Source organism: Corapipo altera, unplaced genomic scaffold, assembly GCF_003945725.1.
Source record: "Corapipo altera isolate COAL_440 unplaced genomic scaffold, ASM394572v1 60987, whole genome shotgun sequence".
Taxonomy (NCBI): Eukaryota; Metazoa; Chordata; class Aves; order Passeriformes; family Pipridae; genus Corapipo; species Corapipo altera.
Window position 1 is genome coordinate 15266 of NW_020885184.1, and position 21216 is coordinate 36481.

Below are 21216 nucleotides of genomic sequence, written 5' to 3' on the forward strand. Positions count from 1 at the left end.
ATGACATGCTGCACAGTTCTATAACTTAATGATTGGGGGAAAAAAAGGGAGTAAAAATAATAGTAAATGTAGAAACATAACTTAGGGAAAAATGCTATGAATTAGATATTTCTGTTTATTGAGGCAGTAGATCTTCTTATTTAAATATCTTTTCAGTTCTGTCTGTGGGTCTTTGGTATGTGAATTAGATGCTGAACTTTTCATTTGTCATTTGGCTTGCCTTGAATTATTTTAGGAGAGAATAAAAGCTTAAAAAATAGAATCGATTGTTGAGTCCTTCTAAAATGCTCACCATGATTATGTTTAAATCTGTAGTGAAGGATGATGAACTAAAGCTCTGTCCTTTATAAGTCAATAAATTTAAACCTGATCTTGATGCAGGTTCTTACTAATTTCTGTTTTCAAAATCCAAAAGAAGTTAGGAAGTGTCGGAGGCTAGTATTTTGTGGAAGAAATGGCAGTTCCACAAAACATTCCACCTAAGAGAGGCTCTTTGAACAATTAATTTTGTACCCAGTTATGACAGCAACCAGTTGGTGTTTTACTGCTGAAATGTATAATTGCCCTTCTACAAAGCAGTATTTTGTTTGCATTTCAGTGCTATGAGTCTTGATAAATTTGAAAAGAGCCCAAGGGAAATTTTTCATCCTGAGATACAAAAGGTAGGACTTTTTTTGTTCGCTCTCTTTTCTTTATTATTTTGTGCAAATACAAGTAATGGGGTATAAATGCTACTAATTGCTTTCTTTCAGTACCAGGATAAAAATGAGTAGGATTATGTGAACTACTTAAAGTGTCTTTATCAGTTGAACTGGACACTTCAAATCGAAACTTAAATATATAAGGTTGTTAGTTTCATTTGTGTTATCTTTAATATCAGTGTGCTAAAGATACTGTTTTTCTTTACAGGATTTATTGGTTCTTGAAGAGCAAGAGGTAAATGTAAACCTACCTCTCCTAGCTCACAGACCTGTTCAATGAATACAATTTTTTTATTTGAAATATTTGCACTGATATACTTGTAACAACTTACTAATCAATTGCTTATTACAGTAAAAAATGTAGGTTTTTTAACATATGAGATAAAAAATAATTTTAAACACCAACTTAATATAGCACCCACTCAGATTATTAATTTTATGCTATACCATAAAACTTTGAAGGTAAATTATTATGTATTAGGAGTTGGTGTAAAATGTATATTCCAACATGTAGGATGTATACCAAGGTATATATCTAAAAGTCTTTGGAGAAAACATTTTTTAGGTCTTCTATTTGATTGTCTTTTTATCATATAATATTTGGGTTTATTTCTCAGGGATCTGTGAATTTTAAATTTGGAGTCCTTTATGCCAAGGATGGTCAGCTAACAGATGATGAAATGTTCAGTAATGGTGAGTTTTTCACCTTTTTCTTAATTGTTTTATTCACATGAATAAAAAAATGGAAAATAGTGCCTACACGTGGAAGACGGAAGGGAGGTGATTGTTATACAAACAGTAGTTTTGTTGGTTTTCATGTTCATGTTGGGTGATAAATTGTAGCATAGAACCTTCTGTTTCTATAAAAAGTTGCTGTAGGAATCGTACTATTACGACTTGGAAGATAGTGAAATTTCTTTCCTAAACTGTGCAACATAACATTTAGAAAAAAGAAGCAGTTGAAGGAGGCAACTTGTTTACTCACTGTTGTTTGTAGTTCTTTCACTCTTAACCTTTTTGCAGCATGATCACTTTCTCTTGTTCACTTGAACAGCGTAGTCTTGATGTTAGCACTTGATGTCACTTTTTAATGTCACATGATGATGCCTATTCTGCAAGGCTGGGTTGCTGTTTCTGGAAAGGTAGAAGGTTTGTATGACATGAAGAGAAACTAATTCAGCTGAAACTTGGGTCCTTGTGTTCCGGAAGCGGTACCTATTTCTGTATTTTGATTATTTTTTATACATGTGTAGTGGTTTGAACCAGGTTTTCCCCCTGAAGCTAAGAAAAGTGGTAACCCCCAGGGGGTGGTGACACTTAAGATTTGAACCAATCTGTGCTCCTGCGAAATATAAACATACCACAAGCAAACGGAAGAGAAGAGTTGTAGTTTTGGGTGATAGAAGAAGTGGCCATGTTGTAGGAGCCACGAGGAGAGGGCAGGAGCCCTCTGGGGGGGCCTCTGCCCCCCCCATCCCCAGCTGGGGACTGCAGAGACTTGGAACAGCGTTAGACTGGGCTAAGTGTCTGTAGCTGAACCCGGAGATGTTTCTTCGCTGTGAGCAGCAGCGGCAGCGACCAAAGAACGGTGGCAGAGAGCCAAGAGAGATAAGACCAGCAGCAACAACAGGCAGGCAGCAACACAGAAAGAACTCCTGGAAAGAGAGAGAGAAGACGAGAACGAGAGCTAGCAGCTGAGAGATAGAGTTTTGTGGGTAAGAACTGAACCAGACCCCCCAAACTCCTTGGAAACCCCTCACGTCCTAGACGGGAGGGGTGAAGTGCGACATGCACTGCAGAGAAGAGCTAAGAAGCTCAGTCATCCTGAGAGCTCAGCCAGGACGGTGTGTAGGAGGTAGACCTTGGGGCCCTCCCTTGCTGCAAGCTACAAAGAAGCTCGCAGCCGTCTTGAAGCAGGGCACAGAAGCTCTGCAAGGAGCTGGAGTCTCCTGAAGATACCAGACCGTCACGAAGACCCCCTGTGCTTCATGATATGACCGTGGTGATAGCGACCTTTGTCTGGGGTGAACGCAGCCCACAGAAGACCCATTTGCCTGCGTCAAGGTGCCGAGAGGAACTTGGATTTCCCCTCGTGAGTGCTGGCAGAAATCCAGCTATCAGCTGCTGCATGTGAAGAGGACAGATGACTGCTGCCTTAGAAGATACTGCTGCCCAGAGACTAGAAGGGATCTGTCTTTCTTCCCTCCTGGACTTTTATTTCGAGGGGAAAAGAGATCTGATCCATTGTAAATACTTATGTCATGGTAGAGATAGCTAAGATTGTATATAATGTATTGTAGTATTTATTTGTACAGTCATTGTAATATATTCCTTTTCCCCCATTTTGAGTCTGTGTGATTGTCTGGAAAACACATCTTACACTAGGTTGAGATGTAGGAGGGGGTTTAGACTAGGGAATTGGATTTTGGGAATCCTGTAACTATGTGTTTGTTTGTTGTTTTTTTTTTTTTACATTTCTCTCTCCCACATGTAGAAACTGGAAGTGAAAGCTTTCAAAGATTTTTGCATCTCTTGGGTGACACAGTTACTTTGAAAGGCTGGACAGGCTACAGAGGAGGACTGGACACTAAAAGTAAGAGCTTATCTGAAGCAATAAAGAGAGGGCACTATTGCATGTGCATATTATACGTATTGTAGTTATAATACAATCCCAAAATGGATTTCCTCATGTGCATGCTAAGTGCTCTACTTCACCAGAAAAAAGTCTGGTCAGCTTAAGTCACTGATATGTAATGCAGTTAAAGAAAGGTATTTATATGACCTGTATTTTCAAGATGAACAGTTTTGTTTTAAATTCGAACGAAGGCTAACCTGACACATTACTTGCTTTGTGGTGGTAGGACCTCATGGCTTGAAGAACTGTGTGATTTCAAGAGGTTAGGTGAAGGACATCATAGGTTTTAAGTGTGAATAGGCAGATTAATTACAAACTTGGGTTTGGACTCACATAAAACATGCAGTGTGGATATTTTCTAAAATGGATCAGAAAAAAAGAGTAACTGAAGAAGATTTGGTAGAAGGACTTGGAATATCTTTTGTTCTTTAGAAAACTTAGAGGGCATATTCCTGCTGAGAATGTTGTCTTCCCTTGCAGATGATACAACAGGAACCTGTTCCATCTATACAATTTTTCAAGGGCACGAAATTATGTTCCATGTTTCAACTATGCTACCATATTCTAGAGAGAACAAGCAGCAGGTACATGGTTCTCTTTATTTCTCCCTGCCCCTCATTTATTTACTAAATCACAAACTCCAAAACTTTAGAAGAAACAAGGGATTTCTTGCCTGTTAATATTTTATAAATGTAGGTTTTAAGACTTTTGCTGTTTTTTTCTCAATATTATACCAAATGCTGAAAATTTCATGATGTTTGTTAGAAATAATGCATCCTGTCATCTTTATTAAGGTACAAAAGATACTCGTGAAGAAGGTCAAAATTGCTTCACTGAGAAGTAATTGAGTATTGTCCTGTCCAGGTGACTTGAAGGGCTGCACTGCTTCAGTTATTACCTCAAAGAATTTAGGAAAATTGAAAATTAACCTTGTGTGTGAATTGTAGGAATATTCACATGTGTAATACAAAACTCAAAGTCGGGAAGCAATTAGTGCAGCTTGAAAGAAATTCCTGTTATGAGCACGTTAAGGCGCTGAAGCGCTGCTGTCACATTCTCATAGGTTCACTAGGTTGGTTCTTGGGTACTTGATCAAATGTGCTGTCATCCATTGCTCAAACCTTTCTTTGTATTATATGATGACAAAATACTTTATAAGCACATGCATTTATTATATGTAATACATTCATAATGATTTCCCTAAAATTACTTTATTTACTTTTTATTATGTGTTATAATAATATAGTTAGACGACACCATTATGTTGTCCCTTTTTTATTTCTGTCAGTTTTCCCATGCTTTGTCCTTGGCCTGATAACAAGATAACAGAAGAAAACAGAGGCCGTTCAGGATATCTTTTTTAAAGAGTAACTCAGCATCAAAGTTTTTTTTCCTTTTATTTCAACTGGTAGATTTGCTTTTTTTGGAATGCTAAGACCTCCATGCCCAATTTGTGAATAATAATTATGTAAATTATATAAAAGATGAGTGCTTTTCTAACTTAAAAATAGGCAATATCTGCTCTTCTAGAACCTTCTTGTGTCCACTGTGGCATTGCTAGGTAGACTTGCTTACAGTTAGGTAATAATTTTATATTGGCCTTAGTACTATTGACCATCATTTTTCTGTTTGCAGTTTAGGAATATTCTTTTACCATTCTCTCACAGAATTGTTAAGATATTTATTTATGTATTTTAAGTCCTTGTGTCTGTCTCTCTTTCTTTCTTTTTCCTTTTTTTTGTTGGGTTTTTTTTTCCAGGTAGAAAGGAAGCGACATATTGGAAATGACATTGTCACTATAGTATTTCAGGAAGGTGAAGAGTCTTCTCCAGCATTCAAGCCATCCATGATTCGCTCTCATTTTACACGTATCTTTTTCCTTACATTTTCTGATTTTTTTTTTAAAGATCAATATTACTTTTAATTCCTGCATGCTGTTTATGGAAGTGAAAACTGTTTTAGAAAGACAGTTGCATTCTTGCATTCTTTACCTTCAGCTACTTGACTAGGAGTCTCCAAATCTGCAACATAAAACAAAGTTTGTGTTGAATCCCCTAGAAGATAAGGTGAAAGCAAGAATGTGATTTTTAAATCATGTTTTTATTATTGAAAGCATTTATTTGGATAATTTCACAAATTAAATTTTATACCTTTTCATAAAATATAAATTCATAAATATATTTGTTAATTATGTGAATTAATTTGGTATTAAATTTTGACGTTTGACTGAATATTGCCTTTTAATGTTTAGATGCTGTTTATTTTACATATTTATGTATTTTAGATCAGTGTTTCTCAAATCTTTTAGACCATTAACCATATATTCTCCAGATTTTGTCAGCCTATGTTTTTCAGACTTTCAGTTGAAAACATTGTGAAGACAATATGATTCCAAAACCAGTGGCCAATCACTTGGGATTATCATGGGGTCACACTAGTAATCTGTAGACAGTAATCTGTAGAATATGGTATTAGACTAAATGGAGTGGAATGAATAAAAATGGATGAAAAGAAGAAAACTCTTATAATAAGAACCTTTAGATATCAGAGGAAACTAAATGTTAAGAACAATTGTTTACCAAGTCAATGTACCTCTTCATTAGTGTCAGCCTTAGTATAAAAGGAATACTTATTCCCTTATTGCTGTTTGGAGGACTTGTCACAATGTCATTGATACAGCCTACTTTTGATTTTGGCAAATATTTTGAGGTTCAGCTGTCCTTGGTGTCATAACGAGATGTGCCCAAAATCCTCATTTTAAGTAATCCACACTTGGTTGATAGAGTCATAGTACCATCCTGGCATTTTCAGTTGGAGGAGTCAGAGATAAAAATGTCTGCAAGAAAAGTTGGGGTTGCCTCTGAGCTATATCAGATGTGATAAGTCTTAAAGCTCACTGAATCTGTACTAGCCTTTTGTACTCACTTTCTTACGTACTATAGCACACCTTTTTTGTTACTTTTACAACAGGAAAGAATAGCATGAAGATATCCCACTGTCCTATATAGTAGTGAGAGCTGCTGTATGGAGGTTTGCCATGTGTTGTTTGTGGGGTAGGTCTGAGTTACAAAATAAAGGCATCAGCACCAATTTAGATGTCCCAACATACTTGAAATGCCTGTACAGATCTGGCAGATACAACTCAGGGCCTATGGGAGATCTGTGCCCCTTTTGGAATAGTAGCTGGAGACTAGCCAGTGTACTCTCAAGCATCCTAAATAGCATTGGATGCTTTCATTGAAGTAATGGAATCACGTTGTCTTTTTTTAATCAGTCTCTGATAGTGCTGATCACAGTTATGGGCTAAGGTCTCATCGTTCTAACTGGAACAAATCCACACAGCCAATGCAGTTATTCAGACTTATGCTTTCTTTGACGCTTTATGAGGACTGAAAATTTAAGAGATGGTTTTAAGTAAATCTGTCCAAGCAGTATGCCTCTAACTGATTCCATAAAAAAACTTGCAAGGCAGCCATAAGGATTTACCTGATTATGTTTTTCCTGAATTTGGCAGAATTTATGAATCAAGACTGGTAATACATTTTTGTGTACTTGCACTTCAAATCATTCTCTCCATTTTCTTATAATTTTGTTAACTAAATTAATTCATTGGAATCTTTTTTTCGGTAGAAGTTTTGGTATAAATGAAGTTTGGAATCAGTACTTTTTTATCAACTAAAAGAATTTTTAGTCACAAATCTATCAAACACACATAAGCCACAGCATGTTTTATGCTGTATTTGTGGTACTAGCTTGATTTTTAAAACTTGATCAGACCATAAAATTCTGTATGGGACCTCCTTTATAAATAGCAAAATCTGTATAGTTTAGAATGTTTTATAACCTACGTCCTGAGGACCTCACTGCCACTGTCCCAGCTTGCTCGACCGCAGCAGATGAACCTTAGGATTAAAGGGTGGGCTCAGCTCAGCGCACACTGTGTCTCACCTAAAAAATCCACTGCGCAGGCTCGAAGGGTAAAGACCTTTCCCAAATCTTCGTTCGCGAAGACTGGCCATACATACATACAGAATGTTTTATATTGATTAATGTGTTTTACCTTTATTAAATCTGCTGTGTAACTGCAGGAGAAGAAAAAGTGTATTAAAGTACATGTGATCTTTATTAGAAGTGGATTAACTTCCTTAACTGCATGGCAGATATTTTTGCTTTAGTGAGATACAATAAGCAGAATGATAGTTACAGGTAGGTGCTGATTGTAACAAATAACTTCACGCTGAATTTCTGATGGTTTAGAGAAAACGGGATAACGTTTTGGCAATGGGGAGACTTCCTGGTGGACAGAAGGTCCACCCATCTGTATGCTGGGAGGCCAAGTGAACTTAAGAAGCTGAAGAGCAACATGGACCTCGATGCAGATGTCTCTGAACTGGTTATAAGTTGCGTGTTTCTAACCATCAGGAAAATTAAATTCTGAAACAGGCATAAGCTAAGGGGGAAAAACAAAACTATTCTTTAGATGAAATGTAGCAAAATTATGAAAGACATACCTGGAATGTTCTGACCTGATGAGATCGATGACATAGTGAACTACATGTATGATAGTTACTTATATGTATGGAAGTTAATTAGATGGGTATGATGATGTGATAGCCCTGGACTGCAGATCCTTACAGATCTCAGTTCAGCAGTAGCTGAGCAAACTAATTAATTTTTAGGGATCTTAACAGAGTATTTGTGTAATTGGACGTCACATGCTTTAAACCTACTGGAATTTTGCATATTACTATGTTTCTTCAGCATTCCATTAAACCTAGCTCCAGAGAAGTATCCAATAACATGATGCTTCAGTTTGCATATGTGGGTTTTTTTCCCCCCCTCCCATTTATAGCTGGAGTTTGTTTTGGAAATATCTATAGCACAGTTAAGGAATAGTTTTATTTTGTTTGAAGATCTTGTCGGCACCTTCTTGCATTTTTTTTTAAATTGATTGTCCTCATAGCTTCTGCTTTTCAGCATTCTTGGGTTTGTGAGAGACACAAAACATGTTCACGATTCCAGTGTGCAGTGACAGTGCAGATACTTCTTTCCTTTTTCTTCTTGTTTTGGGACAGAAACTTGGGCTTACATCCCTCATTACCTTTTAGAAGTGAATGTCGTCCTGATTGTAAGCTGATAGTCAGTAGATGGGCTAGCCATGGTAAAATGCTTTTTACTTTGCTGTTTATTTGGGAGGCAAATGAGTAGCAGTAATTAAGATAAATTTGCCTCTCTCACTCTAAATAACTGGCTGCTTTTACTAGATCAGTTCATCTTATTTTAGTTGCTTCATTCTGCCAGCCTTGACACATCTTACTGCAGTACATGTCATGCAGTATTTTTTCCCTGTATGGCAGGTGTGATACATATATTTCAGCTTGGCCTAATTACATTTCCTTCTGTCCTTTCATCTTAGACCTGAATAGAACTCTTGTTCCTTCTGTTATTTTTTTTTGTGTGTGAGGATGGTCTTCCAAGCGGCCAAAATGTCAGTCAAAGGAGAGAGGAGATGCTCTAGTGTTTTGAGACAAATCTTCCGTGTTTCAAATGCAATGCCACTGTTAGATCTGACACTGACTTTCTGCTTAGAATGCAGAATATTTTATTTCAGTCAAGAAATCTATTTCTTTGGTTGGTTTTGCTGTGGCTTTACCTGTCATAATTCATTCTACTCTACTCAAGGAACATTTCACACCTTTTGTAGTGATAAGTGATTATTTTTTTACCTGGATCTAATAAAACAGATATAGAGCATCTATGGAATTGTGTCTCAAATATGTGAAACCAACATTAGAATGATTAGTATTCATTGTGTTTCAGATTGTATGCACAGTTTCTAAGCTGTCATGAAAAAAGACTGTATGAAACCATTACAATCCATTAGACTCAATAGCAGTCACTCACTGGTGGTTTTTTGAGGAAGCAAATTCTGACTCTGGTTTGTGTAACAGTAGAGATGGGTTGAATCAATAATTTTACTAATTAAATTGCTGTGGCGTGTGTCATTTGCACATGCCACTTGGAAGACCTTTGTCTGCAGACTGTCAATTGAAATAGCAAAGAATGATAACTTATCTTATAGAAGCTATGCCTGCTGAACATATTGTGTACATGGGTTTGGTACCTGCCATTCATTCTTGCTATGTGGGATTCTTTATGGATCACAAGAACTCAGCAGGTCCAGCTGTCGCAGAAGTCATTCTGACTCTTTCTTCTCAGTGAAAATGAATTTGCTATTCCCAAGATACAGATTCAGATGTCATAAGCCATTGTTATTCAGAAAGAATCGAATGTTTCATGCTGTGGTGAATGCATAGGTAAGGTGGAAGTCTGTAAGGAGAGTATGTATTGTAGGCAAAGAACCTTTTTTGGAAAACGACTAGATTTTGCTAGTGCCACTAAAAGTATTGTTCTGTGAGTAGAACTGCAACGTTCTGTTCTAATTCTTCGTGTCCCAGTATTACTTTGTGTGAAGGAAGCATAATTTTGCTCTACTGAGTTATTTCAAGTGAATCTTTTTTGTTAGATCCTTCAGAGTTCTTATATAAGACATACCCAGATGACAGGTTCCATTTCTTCTGTTTTGAATACTGTCTATAAAAAGGGTAGAGTTTGAATGTGACTCAATGTACATAAAGATTTGTACTTCCAATAGGCTGAAAATATTTTCAGAAGAAAGTGTTCCTCTCTTTGGGCCTCCCCTTCCATCCCCACCTGTGTTTACAAATCACCAGGAATTCAGGGATTTTGTGTTGGTGAAATGTAAGTCGGTTTTTACTTTGTTAGAAATACTTCTTTAATAAGTGCTTTAACAAATTGAAACTCATGATGCTTAAAATGTAAACATATTTTGTTGTGTTTGTTGCTGATCTGTATACAATTTCTTTTTCCAAATCAGTAACATAGGTGGGATGTCAGTTCCATCAAACTGTTCTAGTAAGAGTAACAAAAAACCTGATTTTCTCTGCTTCTTAGGCCACGAGGTACAAGCTGACTTTTACATTTGCAGAATGTGCAGCCATATTTAGCTTTACATTTTCTTAAAGGATTTGGAGATCTGAAAGAATTTATAATGCTGTTCATAATTTAGTAATAGAAAGTGTTAGTATCTCTGAAAACCTGAAAATAGAAGCTTTTCTGAATATATTCTTAAAGGTGTAGAGGTGCACCTATGCAACACTTTTTAATTCTGTAATGGTTCAGTTCCAGTTTTCATTGATCCTTATTTGCCCTTCTAAATCAGCGAGAAGGAAATCTTTGAGAACTACTCGTGATGATTACAATTAGATGCTTACCTGACAGGAACTTGACTGATAACTCATTTCATGTATTTAAATTTTTTAATACTTAAATTGATTAGCAGTTTGTCTGTAATTTTTTTATTAGTTAGGTGTTTATTGGGATGCCTTGTGAAATTCTCCTATTACTAATTTTTCTCTTTTAAGCTTAAGGGATTGTTATTCACTAAAACCAAAAAAAAATGCAAAAAGGAGGCAACTCTAAATTAATAAGGGCAAAACAGGTGGTTTGGTACAGAAGCAAACTAGAGTCAGTGGAAGTTGTCAAAGTTCATTTAGGTAATATGTCTTTTTTTTTCATGATTTTTTAGTAATAAATGGAGAAAAAGCCACCTTGGAAACACCAACATTTTCTCAGAAACGTCAACGCACTCTAGACATGCTGATCCGCTCCTTATACCAAGACATGATGCCTGATCTACACAGGGTAAATGTAAGTCAGAAGTTTCTGCATCCCCTCACATGTGCCCTCCTCACTGTTTTGATACTTTAAAAGACTGTCATGTCATCCTAATGAGCACTGAATTGCGTACGACTAGGCTAAATGTGAACTGTCATATAACTTATTTTACAGTTACATGAAAGTTGACAGACTGTCCTTTCTGGATAGGACTATTTGCCAGGTGTGAGGAGAAGCATAACAATGTCATACTTAATGTAAGCTTACCCATGGCAAGGGAGTAGGAAATTTAGGCACTGAAAATATTATATGTATTAGTCTTGTCACCATAAAAACTGCATTTACTCATTCTGTTATGTGTCAATTTGGATCATTTTTACTGTTAGATGAGATAACTATTTTAGAGGATGAAGACTTCTTAATAAGGTAATTCCTAACTAACTAAAAAGAAGCTCAATACTTCTGAAACTAACAAGGTGCTATTTCTTCCCCACTGTCTATTTCTCTTATCTAAATAGATCTGCCTAAACGTTTTTTTTTCCGTATATTTATTTCATATATTCATGTGGTATGATTTACCACATGACACTAGTAAACCATGACCAGTTGGAAGGTAAAGCACTCAAGGATTGGAAGAGTTGAAATTTCTCCTCTCTGAGAAGCTATACAATTAGATTCATCACGACAGGAAAGTATACAAAACCAGAAAATTTAAATGATGTCACATTAAGTTACTTCAGATGAAAAGATTTTGAAAACTTTTCAGGTTAAAAAAGAAACATTTTCTGTTTTAGAATATGCTCAATAGAAGGTCCTTCAGTGATGTGTTACCAGAGTCCCCAAAATCAACACGGAAGAAAGAGGAAGCTCGACAAGCAGAGTTTGTTCGGCTCGGTCAGGTAGGGTCAGTTTAGAAGGTATGCAGGTAGGGTTACAAAGGCTGTGTTATCCCTTTTGTTAGAATTTGGTTAGCTTGCAGTTATGTCAGGACTTCACGGAGTTTTCTGTGATCAGAAATAGTTTTGTACTATTGCATTATTTTAAGCTATGTTAAAATAAAATATGAATAGAAGTATTTATCTGTAGCACCTAAGGTACACAACACAAGTACAAATGCTTATATAGTACCTAAGCTAAATGAAGGTTGGAAAAATCGGACCTTAGAATCAAACTTAGAAGGTCTTTCTCTGCTTTATGCAGCAGATGCCTTCTGCCTGCAAGCAGAAGAGTGCTCTGTCTTTTTCTGTGCTTTGGAAAAACATGAACTTTCATGGATTTCTTCCATATGTTTTATTAAGATTGAATTTCTTAGAAAATACTTAGCCTACTTTAGTCAGAAAGAAGTTTCAACAATCCTTCTGCTAAATCAGAGGTTGCCGCACATCTTTGAACATAACAGATGCTAACTCCAATCTTCTATGGACTTATTAATATCTTGATTTAGTGAGGAAGAAAGCTTCCTGATGATTAAGATACTCTGCTTTGATCTGACAGTTCATTGTAGCAAAGAAGTCAAGAGTGTCTATGCTTCCCCTGTCCTTTCTCACTTGTTTCTTCTTGATTCTGGAGTGGTGTCATGGTTCTGCAGCTTATCTTAAGAATATCTCTTTCTGAGCTGATTTAACTCAGCAGGAGTTAACAGACCAGGAAACCAAAACAAAACAAAAAAAAAGAAACAAAAGAAAAATTCACACTTACCAACAAAACCCAAGTCTCCTCTCTTCCCTTCTATTTTTTTTTTCGTAGTAATCTAAGGAATAGATGATTCTGAGAAGTTCTAGGTCTGGTTAAAGGAAGCAAATGGTATTGGGTGGTTGAGAGCTGGTTCAGAAAAGTCTCAGGGCTATTAAAGCTTGCATTGACAAGAACTGCAAAGTCTGCTCCTTTGTGCTTTGCCCACCCTTTCCCCCCATGACCTTGAAATAACCAGTCACTTTAGGCGGGTTCAAAAAAAAAAAAGCTGAACGTGATTGTAATACTGAGACAGGAGTAACCAATGATTTTATTCCCCAAGTTTACTTTACATAAGTTAAGGGAAAAAAAGGTTATTAAAAGTATAGAAACCAATAACCTTGAGGGCCTTCCACCTCCCACAAGTTAAACACTGATAAGATCCTCATGTAACAAATCTAGTTGGGACTCATTTCTTAAGCAAGACTTCCATCCTTAACATGATCTTCATTGAAGGAAAATCTAACATGTGGGCAAAAACTTCATGGATACCTGTTTGCGTTTTTCTTGGAGCTTCTTTTCAGATTAAAATCTTCCCCTTGTCTGAAATATCTTTCCTCTAAGTTACAAACTATAGGCTTGAACACATTTCAAGATGCCTTCCAAGTAGCTGTTAATCGTTCTTGCCAAACTATGAATGTCTTTCTCCTTTAGTTGCAGTCAGTTGAATTTTTAGACAGTAAACAAAACTCACTGATGACTGATTCAGCAGTATATTTAAATCATTTAGTTATTGTCAAGGTGATCTCTTCTGACTGGTGAGATGGAATTAAAATGTTCATACAGTGAAGTCTTTCGTGTATCTCTGTAAGCTGACAGCCATGCTTAATGCAAATGTGCAAATGGTACATGCAGCTGATTACTGCCACTTCACAGAGACTATGCATGATTGTAGGCAAATTTTGGGGCAATAAAATTAGTTTTATGTTAGTTCTGAGCTTTGCATTAAGGAATGCCATGACAATTCCATGTGTCACCATTTTATAGGAATACGACTGTAAAAGTTAGCAATGAAGGTATAGGATACCTTAGAGAGATTTATTGTGCAGCTCACTGAAACTAAGTATGTATGATATTTCTCTGGAGATCTTGACCCTTTCAAAATTAGGTCTCTTCTAGTTGAAGAATTTGTGATCCTGTGACTGTGTGTCCTTGGGATACCTAGCAATACATAGATAGATAGATAGTTTGACTTAGTGTTTGTTTGGAAGTTTTGCAAGTAAAAAGCCAGTTTGTGTAATTGATAAAAGAATCCTCTATCCAGTTAGATTATACAGTAAATTGTGCAGATGTTTAGCTTGTATTGTTTGAGGTGGAGGTTTTTCTCTGTTATTATGTTTGACTCTTGTTTTCTGATTTTGAGTTTCCATTTAGAAAGCAAACAAGAAAAAAAACCTAAATAAAACCCAGCGAATATATGTTTTGGCTGAGAAGATGTGTAGTAACCATCTAGTAATTCGTGCAGACTTTGTTCAGAGTACAAAATTCTACTTCTTTTCTAATTACTTAAAGTGGTATAGGAATTCCAAGCTGGAATTACTTTCTCGCCCTAAATTGTCCTTTTTATATAGTCATTAGCTTGGGTATTGCTGACAAAAACTCAGTTTAAATAAAACATCTGTTTGTATTAGGCACTGAAATTGAAAACCACTGTGAAAGGGGATACCACAGCTCACTTGGCAACCACAAGCTTTTGTAAAAAGGAGGTGAGTGAAACTGTGTGTCTGAGAAAACTTCTGAAAAACTAAACATTATCTAGTATGGCATCTCTTTATTTACATCTGTAATTACATGCTGCAGCAGAAAAAATGAAATGTGTAGTATCAAAGTGATTCTGCAGTCACTATCAGATTAATAAAGGATGAACCTGGGGGCAGAAGCACTTCTCAAGTTAAAGCAAGTGTGGACATTTTTATATCTGAGAAAATTTGATGAAAGTGCCATTTTCCAAATGCAGTCATCTTTTATTTTAACTTCAACAAGTTTAGAAAAAAATTTAGTTGTGATTTCATTCTGTGTAGTACCAGATTTTGTTTGAGATCATTAGGGAGTGAAATACACAAACTGCACACTTCTACATGCATTTTATATACAGAAGTTTCAGAACGGCATCTAAATTTTCAGATTCTAGCTAGTATATAAACTGGGAGAGGAGGGGCAGACTCTGGGAGGTAAGTACAGAGAAGAACACAGGATGAAAGGATGAAAGAATGATTCAGTAGAAAGGCAGTTTTAACTATACCATGTGCTAGTGACTAAACATCTCAAACTGAACCATAAAATGTAAGCAAATTGTGTAGGCGTGGTGGTACATATGTTTTAAGTCTATCAATCTGGTTTTTTTAAAGTAAAATGCATATGGAGCATTTCCAGGGTTGCACTGAGTATCAGCTGCATGCGTTTTAATTCCAGTGTTTCAGGAATGTGTCTTACATTTACTAGTCTCCAAGCCAGAATTAATACAGAATTTTCTCTGCAAGAAAATAACACAATTTTGATATTTCAAAAAATATACTGTTTGGAAATGTATCCTGCCAAAAGCATTTACATATTATTATTTGCCATTGTCCATCACATTCTCTGTCTGTATGATCTGTATTTCTTAGTGTACTTAATTTGTATCCCTTATGTTGCTTCATAGCCTTGGGAATCTCAATCTTTCTGCAGTAATTTTCCTCATGAGGTTGTCTGTGCAGATTCTTGGGGCCAGTCCTTGCTGGTTTCTACAGATGCTGGCATCTTGTTAATAGATGGTTAGTAAATGATCCAGTGTTTTTGTGTCAATTTTTATGTATCTGACCATTTTCTTGAAAATGTATGTTCATAAGGTCTGTTCAGTTATTGATAGGTCTTTACATATAGGGATAGTTACTAATCCAAGGGAATTTATTGCGTTTATGTAACCTAGCTGCAAAAATTCTCTCTGCTCTGGAATCAAGCCATATTGGGGAATGAATGTTAATGCAGATCTCTGCATGTTTTCTTATTTCAGATGTTGTTTTCTTGATCATCTGAAAAGACTTAGGAGGTTGCATCCAGGCTCGAGGAGTGTTTAAATGGCTTGTCTGATTTCTTAGCCCTTGGTGATAGTGAGCATGAAGCTGAGGGCTTATGTGACAGTGAAAGCCTGCTTCTTCCATTAGCACTGATATTGCTCTTTGACTCCTTATCTTCTGTGTGCCACATAAGGCCAGCAGGACTGAGGGAATTAAGTTAGTTCTTGAACTTTCCAAAGGAAAGTCCCTTTTAGGTTTCAGTTGCATAATCTGATCCATGGCAACCATAAAACTCTTCTGTGAGGTAGTATTGACTATGATGCTGTGGTATATGTAGCAGCTTTGTGGAGGGTTTTTTTTTTTTCCCTCTCTTCATTTTTGTAAGAAAAAAATCAAGGCTTTTATTACAAGAAAGAAAGGGTTCAAAACCAGTGACTAGCAAAGTTTAGCAGGATTTTGAATACATGTGTGTGTTTCTTTTTTAGATGGTCAACCGTCAGTGCAAGTATTTGATAAAACTCTCCAGATAAAGCAGATGCATGTTTTGGAAGCTCTGGATCTTTTGATTGCCCGAACAGACAAAGGTAGGAGAGGTCCCTGTTCTTTGATTCCTGTATGAATCTGACTGTGGCTGGGTATGTGTGTCTCATGAGGCAATTGTGTCTATCAGCATAGGTATATTAGATGCCTTATTTAGAATGAAGGAGCACATACAGAAACTGCTGTTACTTTCTGAAAGGCTGGGGAAGAGTTGGAAGTGGAAATACCCAAAAGCTCATTCATGCTTCCTTCAAAGCAAGCCTGAAACTGGTCATATTGTCAGTTTATGGCCACCATTAGAACTTGACATGTTTTGCAAATATCTGTGACTGAATTATATATTCATTCAGTTGCACAAAAACATGGGGGTAATTACTTATGCTGTCACTATTTTACAAAATGTGTTTCATTGGTATTTATGCTGTTAAATGTCACCACATCCTAGAGCTATAGAATGTATTTTCTTGAAGCTTCTGGTATAAAACAACTTAAAGCATTATGCTTTGCTTATATTTGCTCTGTTTGTTAGATGCTGCTTCTCTTTGGAAGTATTAATTTCAAACTGCCATTTTCTTTTTTTAACTTCTTGTTTCCTGGTTCTCTTCCTGTGTCAGGGAAGGACTCTCGTCTCCTTGTCTTCAGACTCAGTGCTGTCCAAAAAGATATAGAGACAAAGCAAATGATAAGAAGCAAATACGACTGCAGAGAAAATAAACTAGAGAGAACAAAAGGTGATTTTATTTCCACTGTGATATGATGCCAGTAGTTGCCAGGGGCTTTTTAGCTCCCTTGAGGCAGTTGTAGGTGTTCACTTTAGTGTTTTCTCTTGACAGTTAATTCAGGCTTTGTTAAACTTGTATTTGAAAACTAGCATGGTATAATCCAGCACGAAGTATCAGAATGTTGTAAAAGTATCATGTTACTTGACAATTGCTGATGATGAAAAGTGTTAGAGAAAAATAGGATTTCAGGATTGGGAGGTATGAGAAGAATTTTGCAGGGATTTAAACTGAAATAAAGCACACTTTAAGTTCAAGGAACACTGGCAAATCTCCATTAAATAGTAGTTCTTAGATTAGTCTGGGTGTTGCTGATTATTTTAGTAGACATAAACATTTTCTGGTCTTCAGAAGCAAGCTGCTTTGGAAAACTGGAACCTGCAGAATAGTGAAAATCCATGTATTAGGAATAAGGGTAAAATAGATTTCAAAGGAGTCTTTTTCTAGAAGTTGATGTTATCCTATTGAGGGGGGTTTAATTCTGTGTTGCTAAGACATGCATCAGAACCCTGTTGTACTAATCATCATACAAATACAGAACAAAAAAATCAGACCCTACCCCAACCACCTACAGTCTAGAACATTATTTCCTCAGGCTGCCATTTGTATGCCATAAATACTCACCATGGAAGTGAACTGAGGATTGTTGTGGCTATTCGAAACAAACTACTTCTTGTCACAAAGAAATATAATCCACACCACAGTTTAACCAGCAGCTCTGTGCTCTCATCACCTGAATCTCCAGTAGAGGAGTTCCAGTACATCCGGGTATGTGTAATCTAATTACAAATTACCTTAACAGACTGGGCAGCAATCAGCTAGTGCGGGGAGTGTGGGAAAGGCAAAGAACGTGCATTATCATCACCTCAAACCTCCAGACAAATAAAAGTGAGATGTCATATGATGGAGTTCAATCACATATATACCAAAGAAATCTTTCAGATTTTTTAGAAATTAAGTTTCAGCTTGTTCTTTGTCATGTTGCTGTGCTCAGAGCACATCCCTTTAAAATCATGGAGTACCTGCAGCACCCACAGTAGGAGCTTGAAAAAGAGAATAATTCCATTATTTATGTTATAGGAAATATGCCTTTCTGACCCTCCAGTGGTTATGACGCTGGTGGATGGACCTACTGGAGAGAGTGACAATATGATCTGTGTAGCATATCGGCACCAGTTTGACTTAGTCAATGAGAGCACGGGGGAGTCCTACAGACTGCATCATGTTGAAACAAATAAAGTAAGTTTGCATCATTGAAACCTATTGCAGAGCCCCACTGAACGTAACTTCTTGCAGACTCAGTGCATCCTATGCTGACCTCCTGGGAGTGTAATTTATGGAGATCCTCGTGTCTGTTACTTTTCACTTCTATAATGCTGCTTTATGGCACCCAGAGATATTTGTTCCTTTTGGGATATGTGATAATAACAACTCCCAAGAGAGATAGTTATATGATATGTGTGGTGGGTTGACCTTGGCTGGACACCAGGTGCCCACCCAGCCACAGGAAAGAGACTGTGTTTCAGGCTCTGGAATATTGTTACCATTGTAAATTCATTTTTCTCCTTTTTTTAGTCAACAGTTTGCTTTTCGCTTCATCTTTGTGGTATCAAAGTTTTGTTGTTTATGAAATTGCATCATAATAACTTCAGTTGTTGGCCACCAGTATCTCATTCAGATTTGCCTATTTGCATGTACTATGGCTAAGATTTTTACACATAGCTTATATTTCTATTTAAGAAACTGCTGCCCAGTCAAGTAATAACTGAATCTTTCTATCCTGGACATTAAAATTAATAACAAAAGAGTCTGCATTTAGAACATGTTTATCTATTTATTTACTTTATTTTTTTTTTCTTTTATCCTCCAACTGATTGTCTTGCTTGTTAGTCAAAACCCTGCTGGAATAATCACAATATCCTCTACCTGCTCTCAACCTTTTCCATTATCATTGCAGGTTAATTTTGTTGCGGCTATTGATGTATATGAAGATGGTGAAGCTGGTCTACTGTTGTGTTATAACTGTAAGTGTTAACAGAAGGACAAAAATGGTAATAGCGCAATCTGTGTATATAATTCTTTTTTCATTGGAGTCTAGGTCTGTATTTTAAAATAAATTTTAGTATTTCCTGGAAAGTTTGTAAAATATAGTCTTTTGAACTTAAATGCATATTGGAGAGACTGGAAATTCAAGTATTATTTTAGACATACTAGCTGTTTTATAGATGTGCATTTCTATATTTATAGATGTTGGCATGTTAAAGTCCCTTTTTTTCAGATTTGGCTCATTTTTTAGGTAGTTACACAGTTATTAGGTGTTTTCAAGACATGTACAATTTAGCATTTCATCCCTTTTTCCTTGTGTGATGTCCCATTCTGTCTTTGTGTTTTTTTCTTCTGCCTACTTCTTGGCACTATTGCATTATTTCATTGTAATTCTCTCAATCTCCTTTTATAAAATGGTCTTGGATATAGAATCATAGAATGTTAAGGGGTCGGAATGGACCTTAAAGATCATCTAGTCCCAACCCCCCTTGCCATGTGCACGGACACCTCCCATTAGAAAAGGTTGCTCAAGGCCTTATCCGACCTGGCTTTGAATACTGCCAGGGTTGGGGCGTCCACAACCTCCCATGTTCTAGAATCTAACTATTCTCACAATAAAACATTTTTTTCCTGATATCTAACATAAATTTCCCCGCTTTCACTTTGTACCCATTACTCCTTGTCCTGTCACTACACTTCCTGATGAAGAGTCCCTCTCCGGTTCCTTGGAGGCCCCTTCAGATACTGCAAGGTTGCTGTGAGGTCTCCACACAACCATCTCGTCTCCAGACTGAATGGCCGCAACTCTCTCAGCCTGTCCCCACAGAGGAGGTGCTCCAGTCCTCTTACCAACTTTGTGGCCTCCTCTGGGCATGCCCCAACAGTTCCATGTCCTTCTTATGTTGGGGACACCAGAATTATGCACGGGACTCCAGGTGGGGTCTCACAAGAGCAGAGTAGAGGGGGAGAATCCCCTTTCTTGACCCATACTCATTTGCATGCAGCCCAGGATTCCATTGGTTTCTGGGCTGGGAGCACTCACTGCTGGCTCATGTTGAGTTTTTTCATCAACCATCATCCCCAAGTCCTTCTCCCAGGGCTGCTCTCAATCCCTTCTCTGCCCACCCTGTAGGTGTGTCTGGTGTAGGACCTTGCACTTTGTTTTGTTGAACTTCATGAGGTTTGCACAGTCCTGCCTCTCAAGCCTGTCAAATTTCCTCTGGATCAATCTCTTGCCTTCAGTGTGTCGACAGCATGACACAGATTGGTGTCATCAGTGAACTTATTGAGTGCCTCGATCCCACTGTCTCTGTCACCAGTAAAACTGTTGAACAGTGTCAGCCCCAGTACTGATCTCTGAGGGATGCCACTCATCACTGGTCTCCATGTGGACAATGAGCCATTGACCACAACTCTTTGTGTGCGGCCATCCAGCCAGTTCTTTATCCACCAAGTGGTCCATCCACCAAATTCATCTGTCTCCAATTTGGAGACGATGATGTCGTGCAGGACAGCATCAAATACTTTGCATAAGTCCAGGTAGATGATGTCAGTTGCTCTGCCCTATCCTCCAACGTTGTAGCCCCGTCACAGAAGGCCACCAGATTTGTCTGGCATGATTTCCCTTTTGTAAAGCTGTTACCAGTCAATATATAAAATGCACACATGCTCTTCTCTGCAGTACACAGGTAGTTCTGATCCTCATGAAAGGAGAAGCACTTGGCATGAAACAGCCTATGTGAGGCAACGCTGAAGGACAAGGCATGGCTTTCTCTGTAGCAGAAGACATGTCCTGTTTGCCTCTCCAAAGTGAACATCAATGGAGACAGGATAAATATGCCTGTGTTCTAGCACTGGCTATCAGATTGTTACCGTGGAATGAGTTATAAGTGTCTCTAAACTCCGTGAGGCCCTATTGGTTCTGGTTGCTTGCCACATCCTACCTGGTTCTAGTTCTCTTAGCACTGCTTCAGAATTAAAAAGCTGTCTGACAGAGCATAGTGAATTCCCTATATTTTTTTTTGGGATAAACCCATTGCTTAGCCAAAGCTAACAAACTTAGCTGATCTGAAAGTTATAATAAAGGTGCT

The 21216-nt window shown here is 37.3% G+C and overlaps 1 protein-coding gene across 3 annotated transcripts in view; it reads left to right on the forward strand.

Moving 5' to 3' along the window:
* Positions 1–21216, forward strand: part of GARNL3 (GTPase activating Rap/RanGAP domain like 3) — a 39097-nt gene that overhangs the window by 12430 nt on the left and 5451 nt on the right. For all 3 annotated transcript variants that reach the window (XM_027631194.1, XM_027631197.1, XM_027631196.1), the window contains exons 7-23: positions 599–662; positions 910–936; positions 1319–1394; positions 3196–3294; positions 3817–3920; positions 5096–5204; positions 7497–7542; positions 9992–10098; positions 10946–11067; positions 11829–11933; positions 14397–14471; positions 15407–15518; positions 16247–16345; positions 16916–17032; positions 17676–17848; positions 18161–18319; positions 19038–19104. In XM_027631194.1, coding sequence (XP_027486995.1) covers positions 599–662; positions 910–936; positions 1319–1394; positions 3196–3294; positions 3817–3920; positions 5096–5204; positions 7497–7542; positions 9992–10098; positions 10946–11067; positions 11829–11933; positions 14397–14471; positions 15407–15518; positions 16247–16345; positions 16916–17032; positions 17676–17848; positions 18161–18319; positions 19038–19104 — 1661 coding nt within the window. The remainder of the gene's footprint in view (positions 1–598; positions 663–909; positions 937–1318; positions 1395–3195; positions 3295–3816; positions 3921–5095; positions 5205–7496; positions 7543–9991; positions 10099–10945; positions 11068–11828; positions 11934–14396; positions 14472–15406; positions 15519–16246; positions 16346–16915; positions 17033–17675; positions 17849–18160; positions 18320–19037; positions 19105–21216) is intronic.